At 39.0% G+C, this 12,810-nt stretch overlaps 1 protein-coding gene across 2 annotated transcripts in view; it reads right to left on the bottom strand.

The window, feature by feature from the left end:
• Positions 1–9,929: 9,929 nt before the first annotated feature.
• PRKN (parkin RBR E3 ubiquitin protein ligase) overlaps positions 9,930–12,810 on the bottom strand; it is a 789,393-nt gene continuing 786,512 nt past the window's right edge. For both annotated transcript variants that reach the window (XM_074818634.1, XM_074818635.1), the window contains one exon: positions 9,930–11,959. In XM_074818634.1, the coding sequence (XP_074674735.1) occupies positions 11,850–11,959 (110 nt within the window). In that variant the 3' untranslated portion in view covers positions 9,930–11,849. The remainder of the gene's footprint in view (positions 11,960–12,810) is intronic.

The raw sequence follows: 12,810 nt of genomic DNA, 5'->3' as shown, positions 1-12,810 counted from the left end.
CTAATACTTTCTTTTATAGCAAAGCTCTGCCAGTGACATATAACCCTAGAAAAATTTCAGCTTTCAAATTGAAATTTCCTACCACTGCTCACTCTTCAAGACTCAATTCTTGGTGAAATTCCAAGGTGCTTGCCTTGTCTATTTAAGATAATAAGACGCTAAAGCTGAAGCAAAAGCACCTACTAGGTTTTGGGGTTTTTTTTGCTATTAAATGAGAAATATTAAATAATATTTGGAGCAACTGTTGCTCCTCAGACGTTTACTACACAAGGAGATATTTTGTAACAGAATAATTCTGCCAGAGAATTCTACAAGTACACCTTAATGCGTTTTGCTCGACACCAGACAAGTGGTCAGAGGCAGGTCAGGATGCATACAATGTGTTTCTGACTTCCCGTGTTGGTTGATGTGTTTATAACAAAGTTCATTTGTTGATGCAAAGACTACCTTTTTTTTGAATGAATCCTGACCGAAGTGTTGCTCCTGTAATTGTGGTAGTTCAGGAGACATATGGTACCACTGTTTATGATGTTTGCAATGCAAGATTTGCAAAGTCTGTAACTAGGAAGTAACAAAGGGATAAAGATGTACATAAAAAAGCTTACTTATTCCTTTCTCACTGAAGGAGGACATGAATGAACTGCACAGGATCTATAGCTATGTGAGAAGATTTTAATATTATTATGTTTGCTCTCAGAGTATGGAAGTCTCAGGGTCTCCAGAAACATTAAACCATATTTTTGAGAAATGGTTTCTGACAAGCCATTGCTCTCTGCAGAGAGGGTACACTGAGGCCACTTACCTGGTAGTGCTGGAAATTGCTTCTGGGTTTTCCACTAAGCAGTTTGCAAAAATGTTATATGTGGTTTTGAATAATTTTCTGACCAGCGAAGTGTTTTATTTTTGTTTTCTTTCTGAAAAAAAAATCCCATAAAAGAGTTTATTTTTTTTATTCCTTTCTACAGAAAGAAATGAAAACTCTCTCCATGCTATAGAGTAGTATATAGGAGATAAAATAATACCTTCTTTATATTCTACTCAATGTCTACAGAATGCAATGTATTAGGTTAGGTGGTATAATAAGACAAAACTAATTCTGAGGAAAATGTTCAAAAGTGGCAGAGAAGAAAAAAATCCTATTTTAACTTTAGATTTCTTAGATACTGCAATAAAGAGTGAAAAAAGCTCTTTAAAACTGTGTCCCATTTAAATTTTTTAAAAAAGTTATTATTTAGCAATATACTTTAGATTCTGACAATCATCATAGTACAATGAGTTCAATTAAAAAAAAAGAAGCAAAATGTACTTTTAAAAATCCCCCCATGAGATGTTAAATCAGGTGGGAAAATATAAGAATATGATTATGTGGCATTATTTCAAACATTGGCACTTAAAGAGTCATTATAATCCCCTCTGGAAAATTCTTCCTATTCCCTCATTGCCAATAAACTGGGCCCAGCCTGGAATCTGGCAGACTGAAGACCAAGATCACTGAAAGCCACCTTTACGTCTTTCCTCCTCCCATCTGTCCCCAGAGTGCTACATGATTTGAAGCTGCATGGAGTGAGAAGCTTCGTTCCATAATCCATGTATCACTGGGCTACTGTCACCACAGAAAAATGTTTGGCTGTAACCAGCTGTGACTTGAATGTCCTCCCTGGTGAGCTGGGAGTTGTGCTGCCTGTGCCCTAGTGATCTTTAAACAGTAGTCAAAAGCAGGCTGTCTGTTGCTGCTGTCACCGCACCAGTTTGAGATATTTAACCAAGATACCTGAGTTAGAATTGTGGTTGCTCCAAACTTCATTTGTAGTCATGAGGAAGACAGGCAGACACTTGGTGAAAATGAATCAGATAATTTCTGCAATTTTCATCACTGATGTGTTTTAATTAATGCCAACCTCATTCTCCACATGAGTCAGTAGAAACAACACCCAATAACTCCACAGGACAAGGCCCAGCTTTTGGGTTAATCCAACAAACTTCTTCATGCTTCCTGTACCGTCCCAAAAGAGAGAGGGGGGGGAGTTAATCCGTTTCTCCTGAAATTAATGGGGAACTTCTGATCTCAATTTAAAGTAGAAATTAAGACTGGAATGGGGAATGCTTAATGCTTTGTGTAGCCATTATTTAATGATAAAATGAGGCTGTTCAGCCTGCTTAGCTTCCTCTCTCTGTCTTCACACTTGCCAGTAGCTTGGTGAGAATTTAATCTAGCTATTTTAGCCTAGCTTCCTTGCTGTCCAAATCTGTCTGTCTGTGCAGCTGTCTGTCAGTCCTCCCACAGAATATTTTCAATGTTAGCCAATTTCAACCAGATCTTGCCAAGACAAAAAGATCACAAAGATACTAAATTTATAAAAATAGGATGCCAGTTAAGTACAGAAAACCCATTAATACTCACACTGAGAAAAAAGCTTGATCATTAGTTCAACCCTTGTTAGGCACCAGAGCACTGAGGGACACCAAGACAGGAGGTAATTCATGCTGCCATGACCACATGTGTAGCAGTATCCTACTCCAGCTAGTATAAAGCAAGCAATTTGTACAGGGTCTGGCTGGTACAGACTTAATTTTCTTCATAGCAGCCTGTATGGTTCTGTGTTTTGGATTTGTGACTGTGTTGATAATATACCAGTGTTTTATTTGTTGCTGAGCAGTGCTTGATGGCATCAAGGCTTTCTATTTTTCTCACTCTGTCCCCACAGTGAGTTGGTTGGGGGTAGGCAAGAGGCTTGGAAGGAAACACAGCTGGGGCAGCTGACCCACATTGACCAAGACAATATTCCATGCCATATAACATCATGACCAGCAATCAAACCTGGCAGGCTGTCTTTCTAAAGTAGACATTGCTCAGAGACTGGCTGGGCATCCGTCTAGTTGTGGGAGGTGGTGAGTGATTGCTTTTGTATCACTATTTCTTTTTTTTCTTTCCTTCAGTTATTAAACTGTCTTTATTCTGACTCATGAGTTTTTTTCTTGCCTTTGCTCTTCCTAGTCTCTTCCTAACCATGCTGGGTGTGGGAGTGACTGAGCAATTGGGTGGGTACATAGTTGCTGCCCAGGGTCAACCCACTACATCAATCTACATCTACATGAGGTCTACCAATAGCAGTATAGATGAACCTTGAGGATAAAGAACTGAAACACATTTGGCAAACAATTAAATAAGTTACCAAGCTGGAGGTATTCAAACCCATCAAGCTCCCAGATTCATTGAACATAGCAAATTTACATTACTGTAAAGGAGTAAAAAAATGCTCTTATAGCACTTGGAAAAAACATTTATACAGAACACAAACATGTACAGGGGTGATTACCAAAGGATGTTCCTGGGTGTGCTCGCTTTGCAGTAACTGGCTTGTATCCTGAGATGCACAGCAGCAGCCAGCTAGCACTATATAAATGCAGAAACTGAGAAAAATAGTCAGAAAAAGAGTGTAGACACCTCATAAATCGGAAGTGCAGCATTTGGAAACAAGGTGAAGAAGGCTTTGGGTGAGGTAGACCATAATAGGATGATTATGAATTACCAGCATAACGTGTTGTCATCTGGCATATGTCAGAAGTGTTTTCAACAGGGACACGGAGGCATGAATACCACAGAAGGTGTCGGTGCAACCACGCCTGCCGTCGTATGCAAAAGTCCGTCACTTGTACTTGAAAAAAAAAGTAAAATTGGAGTAACTTGATTCTGGGATGTTTAGAGAAATGTTGAACCAAGCTTTTAAGCTTGGCCTACTAAGCCTAATAAAACAAATGGAGTGGAAATATGATTGCTGTCAACTCCATCCAGTCAGGGAACAAAGGGAATAGGAGACATAAACAAGAAAAAGGAAACATTAGGCTTACAAACGATATTGATATAATGATAAATAATTATAAAGTAGCCATTAATACCTTGGAATGAAAAAGTTTCTCATCACTAGCAGCTGGAATCAGGTTCCAGAATTGCCTTGCCATGAAAGCAAATGGGACTTAAAAATTGCTTGCCGCAGAACTCTGTAAATTTATGGAAAGACTTACATAACAAGGTGCTTGTGATGGTAGGCTGGACACAGCAAACTAATAAGACCTTTCTATTCCTGAGAGCTTAATATCATGAAAGGGAAAGGAATTAGGTGGTGTTAAGTATCAGGAAAACCTCCTAGTATGGAGATCTGTCTGGCAATGCCATCGACTAGCAAAGGAAGCTGCTGGATCTGAGACAATGGCTGCATTAATAAAAAAGGCTTCTGGATCTCTCTCTCTTCCTGCAAGCAATTAAATAATTGATTGAATAGTTCTCAAAATTGAAGTTTTCATTTGGGAGTAGGCCAACACAATGCTGTAGGAACATATGTGAAGGGACTTCATAAGATCATCTATCTGCCAAGGCCTACTGCTTATAAAAATAGTGCGCTCTTCCATAGTGGGGTGAAGGCAATAAGAAACACCATTTTTCTTTGGACCAAGCAGTGCTGCATAATAATAACTACACATCATTTACAGGAGACTTGCTAAAGCTCTGCTAAGGCCTTTTGCAATCTAATACAAATGTTTAAATAAACACAACTAGCAAAATAGTATGATGTATCTATATCATTTGCTGGAAATTTAACAGAAAAGTGACACTGGATGCACTCATTACAAAGGGCTCTGGATCATGGACTTCTTTAGCTTTTGAAGAAGCAGACTTATTTATTTACAGTTTCTCAGGGCCAGATTTTTCCATACTGCTCAGCATCCAGAATCAGAGAAAATGTGTCAACTGTTCCCTTTTATGTATGAGCACTACCTTTGCTTAGACACCAAAATAAGGTGGCTTTTTTTCAAAGTACATCTGATGGTGACCTTTGACAACCCGGCCTTTTATGGGTTCCCGAGTGGGAACTGAGCACTTACAAATATGAAACTCCAAGAATGAGAGCAATCTGTACCCCAGGTCACCCAGATAATGATACAGTTTATGCGCAAACAGTTGTACTGCCACAGCAATCACTCATCACATGAATCTATTGGAACGAGCCCTTCCAGAGGAGGGAAAGGGCTTCTGAGTTTCCTAGACTGGAAAGGTCTTAACAAAATAGTGCAATATAACAGAATAAATAAATATGTAAATTTGCTGATCTACAGTTTATTTTGTATACCGCACTGGTCTACCAAGCTGGTATCAGGTAGGTCTGTGGTATAGCTGTCTTGGAACAGCAAGAGAAATAGGCTTTCTGTTGTGTAGACTTGGCTTTATATTTTTATTTATTCAATTCTACCCTGAAGCTTACACAATAAAGAGGACTAAAAATGAAATGCCACTGATTGTTTTTAACTTGTGCATACTAAATGTCACATGAGAAGAGATTACTAGTTCAGGAGAAGATATCCTACCACACAGGAGCTTATTGCTAGCACAGTTTTGAAGCCTATGTTTGCTTTCTGTAAAATCCAACAGAGGTCTTGATCATTGTACTTCTGAAATAAAATAAAGACCTGAGTCATTGCAACTCAGCTAATAAGCAACTTAATATTCTCTAAGCAAAGCCTGAGTAACATATTGGTATAGTGTTAGATTCAGTTATATCACCACTAAAACTTACAAGCTCAAATCAGAATTTATTTCAGCTTCATTAACTGATTGATTTCAGTGTAAATATCACAGTCATTTTTGCCTTTGAGAAGCAGATTTTTTAAAAAAAGCAAGTCTGGCATTTGTTGTATTACTGAGCGCTTGAAAAATGTCAGTGCAGCTTAGTGAGGTAGTTTGCTTTTTCTGGTTTTTAACTCCACCAGCTGTGGAACACATGGACTTCAGCTATTCATTAAAAGAATTTCAAACCCTTTTAGCATATTGTGATTTCTTTACTTTGGAAAAGAACAGTGCAGGGCTTTCCAGATTTAGCTTCCAGGCATAAACAAACTCAGTTGGCTGAACCTATTCAGGAGCATTTAGCATCCATTCCAAGAAAAACATTATATTGGCCCCAACAGAAGTAGTGTCTGAATACTATTTCATTTTATTGATTGCTGCTTTTCATTTTAGCACTATCTTTTGATCATTACTTAAGGTCTTCATCCAACCAGTTTTTGGCCTGGTAACCAGCAGACGAAGTTGGCAGGCTGTCGAGATTACTGTTTATGAGGCAGACAATACAATCATGTACCAAGTAAGAATGAACATAGAGTGTGTTGCTTCAGCTGCACTTAACTAAAGGTTTTTAAAACAACTCTGACATCAGTGCTTGATAGATTTTAGTTTGCACTAAAATGAGGTGTAGAGAGTGGGCATGAATATGTTTTGTAGATAAAATATTCAACTAACAAAGAGACAAAGAGGAAACTGGGACATCAAGTTCTCCCAGAGATCTTCTATGTACTGCTAAAAAGTCAAACTAAGTGGTGTTTTCAAAGTCTCTCCCAGTGAAGCCAGCAGTAAAATTCCCAGTGGTTGCAAAGCATGTTAGGTTAGGTCACTGTTCTTTAGGCCACCGAAAATCCCACCTTTTTGCTTTATTATTTCTGTGTGTCCCTAATGTCATACTGGTATACTCTGGACCTTAAACTTCAAACTTGCTTCCTGCTTCCCTGAGCTTGTGTCATCACTGTGTCGGTACACATGTGGCCTCCACTTTGGTGCAGCCACAGATTTCCCCAGTTGTGAGGAAAGGGCTGGTGTGCATTTGAGCTGTTGCCTCCACATAGTCTGGTTGTGTTCTCTGGACTGAGTTCCCTGACTGTAAAATACAGGTAATGGCACTTCCCTGCCTACATGGATTATGTGGATTCCTCAAGCTTTCAAGGGATAAAAGCCAAAAAGTAATGTAACAGGTGAAGTCTTGCTGCATATTTTATCTACTGGCATAGAACCATTACTCCATTATTCAGAAAAATGGAGACACAGACAAGGAAAACAAATTAAAAGCAAAGAAAAAAGCACTATTAATAATAATGAAGAAAAATGAAATGGCATATGACCTGATTTCTAAAAAAAAGAAATCCCTGTAGATACAAAACCCACTACATTAAATATGATTCTCCATATGATTAAATGAGCTTCTCTCAGCTTACCTACCTTACTGCTTGCTTAAAGCCATTTACATTTTTTCTGGTCTGTGCATGCTTACTCAGAATATGAGAAGGGACTACTCAGTGCATGCACTCTAGTATTTCCTAGACAATCAAGTTGAAAACTGCTAGAGCGTTAACCATCTGAAGAGGAGCCACAGCTGGAAATCAGTAGGTGATACACAAGGGAAACCATAAGAGCAAACACATACACAAATAAACCGTAAACAAACATGTTTGAAAAAAAAGGGGGGAGGTGTTTTTCTAAATTTGCTAATTAGAGATAGAAATATTTCCTTACCAACTGTTATCAAGTCAGAATAAAATGTAAAGTAGCACATTTTTGCTGAATCACTGTCGATGGTGTGCTGCCAGATACAGCTAGGTGAAGTTGCTGAAGGACCATCATGGACATGGGGTTTCCTTCTTCTGGCAGCTTTGGTTGGGTGCTGTCTTCTTCAGGCTTTTCTGTTGCTTGAAGGGGAACTGAAGAAAGCATGAGAATTTTGCTGCCTGGGAACAAAATCTAGTTGTTAAGAGCTCTCCATCTCAGTGTAGTTTCTCTAGATCAGCCATCACCATGCTAGTCAAATGCTGAATCAAGCATGGGGCTAACCAATCTTCAGAGTTGATAGTACACTCTATCTTTCCTATCTTGCTGCAAGTGTTGCTTATTGAGCTTACTGCACCCAATGATTTACTTGTGTAGTGGTTTCAGCAGCACAGGGAACATGAGGAACACAGCAGTTGTGGTTGTTACCTCAAAGTGTGAGAAAGTTTGGCACAAAGGGCTAAATCTTCTCTGTCTTCCAGGGTGGCAGAATCTCTCAGAATCTAGCCTCTCACCTCCAAGTGCCTCAGGTTCCCCTCCACAAATGCAAATTTTACTTCAGTTTACATGATCTGCAAGATCTGTAGGCAAAAAGTTTTGCTACCATACCGGTTTGCACTATAGATGGTACCTCACTATTCATATGCAAAAAGCAAACCGCACTGCTTGCTGTTCTTTGAGAGAGTGACTTTTATTTCCCAACAGTGGCATAATGTTTCTTCTGGAGTGCCATATACTGAATTTTTTTTAAAGTGTACATTTTTAAATGAAATTATTTGACTTGCAGTTTGTGACAAGATAAGGCAGACATATAAATGATATTTTAGTCAAAGTCATGGCTCCCAAAGTATTATTTATGCTAAGCTTTGAGATATGTTTTTTTCTGAGGCAGCCAAGCTGTTATATATTTTCTTCTTAATCTACTCAGTATTTAGATTTCACTGCCAGCTGAAATTAAATATTAGAGATTTTTGTTGTTGTTACAGAGCTGAATTATTATAGAGGTAATTATTATTGAATATTTCAGGATACATCCTGTACTTAATCCATTTAACACACACTAAAAGGAGCCCAGATTGCAGTACCAAGAACAAGTCTGTAATTGTTTTAATCTGAAAGATGAAGAAGGTTCGAGGTAAAGAGAATTCAATTAACAAAGGCAAACCTAGATGTAAAAAGATACAGACTTCTCTTCTGCTTTATATCATCATAATAAATCATCTTCTTAGAACATGTAGTTAAATTTTAGTGTTTCTGGAGTGTATTGCTAGTAGAGAACATAAAACTCTTGAAAACTTTGCACCTGCTTATGCCCGCAGGTTGGTTTCCCTCTTATTTCATGCTTGAGTCCTGTTTCTCTTCATTACCCCTATGGTTGCCCAGGACCACCTCAGAGAAGCGTGTGCTGACCCAGAGGAAGTGTTTGCCAAGGCTGGCTTCATGGACGCTAGCAAGCTATGCCAGATCATAAGTCTTAAAAAAAGGAGAACTCCCCTCTCCATGCCAACAGCAGAGCCAAGAGCGTGTGGGAGCTCTGCAGTCCTGTTTGTCCTGTCAGCAGCTGCACCCTGTCTCTGGCAGGGATGTTGCTGTCACGCCTCTAGCCAGTACCAATTGTACTTAAAACTCAGCAGGTCCCACCATCCACATGCACAACAGGTCTCTGTATGAGCCTCTAAGGCTACCACACCAACTACAAAGCTAAAGTTGGGTGAAATGAATTCTACTCTGATATTTCAGAGCTGAATTAAGAGGAGCAGTCTAAATAGACACTGAAGAGTTGGTTTGTTCTGTTTTGAACTACAATATCAATTAGTTTTTTTTTTTTTAAAGTTTGAGATTTTTTTCAAAGGTCATTTTCCACACCAAAAAAATTATCAGTGTAGGAAATTTTAGGTCCAATTCACACATCTCCACAGGAATCCCAGCATTCTTACAGTGTCAGCAAAACATTAATCCTGATTTTCCATGTCCTTTGCATTGTGGAAACTATGAGAATCTCACTGTAAACAGAAATCAGGTTTACAGCCCGTACCATCTCAAACTTTGTGCATGTATGCACACAGATATGTGTATTAACATAGAGAAGATCAGGACATGTTCTACTAAAATCAGCAGGATACACTTTTTTTTTTTTTTGGCAGGGTGTAAATCTGGATTGTGTGAAGAAACTCTAAGTAACAAGGGCCTATAAAGACAGTCTCTAAAAGTGGATAATCTTGAGTCATGATGGAACTCCTTTCTTTATTCTCCTTTCCTGCCCTTGCTTATGACTTGGATGAATGCTCATAATCCCATCCTCTGACAAGTTCTTCCCAAGAAAGAGAGGTTTTTATTCTATTCTATTATGACTTATGCTTGCCATGTCCTGACCAGGACAGAAAGAAATACAGGAGCTGATCTATAGTCCACTGACTTCAATGGACCTTGATCCAGGGGCATAAATTATGTTTCTACACGACAATTAAAACATTAACTTGTTAGGGCAGGCTCTAACTCAGTGAAATCGCTTTACATGAACAAGTTTTTCTTCCTCTGTAAGAAAGACATTAAAAAAATGGGAAAGAAATTTAGACTTCTTTTATTTCAAATGTTTGTGGATATGAAATATAGTGATGAGCTCCCATGTAACACAGTACCAAAGTAAAATTAAGCATTGTGATTTTTTCCATAGTGTGTTGGCAACAAGCCATATAAATTATAAAATAGACCCAGGTATAGGAAATCAAATAATGAAATAATCAGACCTCACAGCAAAATATCCCCATTAAGATACTGTACTTAATGAGCTACATTGCAGCACTCTATTGCATCCCTACACTTTAATGTAGCTACTTCTGCATATGTTTTAGCTCACCAGTGCCAAAAAGGAAAATGGCCTTTAACAAATGGCCATTGTCCTCTCATTGCCACTTCCTTTCTCATTTTCTTAATTCTACCAGTTCACCCTCTCATTTCTAGTACCTCACGCTTTCATCCCTTTGTTTCCTCAGACTTTTAATGACACTTCCAGCTGAGACAGATGAATACTCCACTGCTTTTAGCAACTGAACATTTTTGTAGTGAGTCTGGGATTTCTTTATACCTCAAGCTTCTTGCTCTGCACTGACTGATAAGAGGCACACCCATATTTTCAGGAGTCTACAATCATGCCACACAAGATATTAATTCAAACTTGATAAAAGAAGTCTATGGCCCTGGAATTTATTTTGTGCTAATAGCATGTTTTAATCAAAGGGCTAGTCTCTCAGCTGGGAGTCTGAATCAGTCAAGGAAATGCATGACCCACCCAGCATCATTGTACTCATTTACTTTGTATTCAAATGAAAAAAGAAATAAAGTTTAAAATTTTGACCACTTTATTTACTGTGCGTTTTTTTCCAAAGCTGAATTGTGCAAATCCTTACATGGCATGTTGGATGTGGACAGTACCCATTTCATTTCAGAATAAGACAGCAATGTAAAGCACACCAAACAGTAAGATTGTTCAGGTTTGGAAATGCTAGTAAGCTTTACTTACTGTGTTAACATTGTAAAATGTCCCTCTGCCCCACACTGTTTGAGCTGTGAATGTATTTTCAGAAATATACCCATTTTCTAATTCAATTTAGGAGAATGATGATAAAGCCCCCGAGAAGTCTCCTCCTGCCTCCCCTTGCCATGTCCGAAGAAAAATGAAGCCCTGCGAGTTCAGCTTGCACGACACTTAATCGGATCCAGCCACCACTGCAACAGCAGTCATGGTTAGAGCTGAAACTGCATCCACAGCTAATCTTCCAATGGTTACAAAGTCAATGTAATGAGTATGTAGGCAGGTTTTGTGTCGTATGTTACAAATACACAAGCACAAATACAGCATAAAGCTGGAAGTTTCTATGAGAATTTGGTTTGAAAGCAAGACCCCTACAGAAAGCCTGTTAGGAAGGAACCCTGAGAAAACACTGAAGAGCCACTCTCTTCTCTCTGCCAAAAAAGCTGTTAGGAAATACTGCCTCAAAATCAAAAATTGTGCTGAATGAGCAAAGGAGTGGTCAAAGAAAAAACAGCTGATGCAGGGAACATCCTCCACCCTCCTTGACGCTCACACACTCACACACACATATGCAGACTGATCTCTCTTGCAAGAGTGGCAGATTCCTGCCTATAAACATCAAGCAAAGTTCCTCATGGTAACAGTCTGCTCTCCATGCTGACAGACTGCAGAAGTTCAGAAAGGTGTAATTTACCCCTCTTTGTACCATGATGAGCAAGCCTGTCCATTAAAACAATTACTCTTTTTACTTAGTGGATTTAAAACCCTTGGCATAACTTCAATGTGATTTTGGTATGATTCCATATGCAAGAAAGCAAAAACCAACAAACTGGGCCAACTTCTGAACTCCGTGTCCCTGAAACCACTGGGAATTTTGTTTGAACAAGGAGTTCAGAATTTGGCCTCGATGAAAACAAGCTTTAACAACAACAGGGGCTAGCCTCAGCACCACTAGTCAAACCAGTGATCTCCCATGCAGGTTCTGTTCCACTCCAGGCCACAGTTCCAGCACCACTCAAATCTGCACTGAGGGCGAGGACATTTCATGTGCATGCAACCACCTGCAAAACAGCAACAGAATGACTTTGGTACTTGGCAAACACTTAGAGATGTTAATCAACAATTACAAGTGTTAAAACCAACTTTCTTAGGCATTCATTTACTAACCAAGTAGAGTACTTAATAAAAGAGAAGTACAAACCTGAAGAATACTTTCTGTAGGCTTTCTAATACCTGATACTCACTCTCTTCACAGTGGGAGGGGGGGAACGTACTGGTCTCACTTGAGAGACTGCAGGAGTAGGAACTGCAGTCCTGTCTGAAATTGGAAGAGACTGCGCTAGGGAAGGGAGAAGTGATGACAGTCTGTGGCGTCTCAAAGCAATCATGAAGGCGTCTGCTCAAGGATACTCTACCTTAGTCTAGCTGTGAGCCAGAAGTTGAACAAAAGTCAATTCTTTTTTGAATTTGGATTCAACAACTGAGAGAATTGCAAAGAGAATAAACCAGGAGATACAGACTTTGGTGGCTGACTGCTGATTATATCAAAATGACATTAGTAATTTAAGTTGATTTGACCTTCTTAGTATCTGAAGCAGCCTTTTGATTGCATCAGTTTCCTGTGTGTTGGGTTTCTTACTTGCCCATACTGTGAGAGCAGCTTTAATCTCTCTGCTTACAACCTTGATCAAATGTTTATTTTGTAATATATAAAACATTAACATTGTCAAAGGTCATTAGAGAAATACACTTCAGATAGAAATTATGTTGCTTACCACACAAAGAGGTCTCTTGTATAATTCAAACTGAAAGAAAAGCATGCAGGGTAAAGAAATGCTGAAATGTCATCTTGGTTTGACTCCAGATGGTGATAGGAGGTACAGGGAGTGTGTGTTCCCTACTGTACGACCTG

The sequence above is a fragment of the Strix aluco genome, chromosome 3 (genome assembly GCF_031877795.1).
Source record: "Strix aluco isolate bStrAlu1 chromosome 3, bStrAlu1.hap1, whole genome shotgun sequence".
In the NCBI taxonomy this organism is placed as follows: domain Eukaryota; kingdom Metazoa; phylum Chordata; class Aves; order Strigiformes; family Strigidae; genus Strix; species Strix aluco.
The sequence above is the reverse complement of the archived record's forward strand: the minus strand, read 5'-3'. Positions and strand labels throughout refer to the sequence as shown.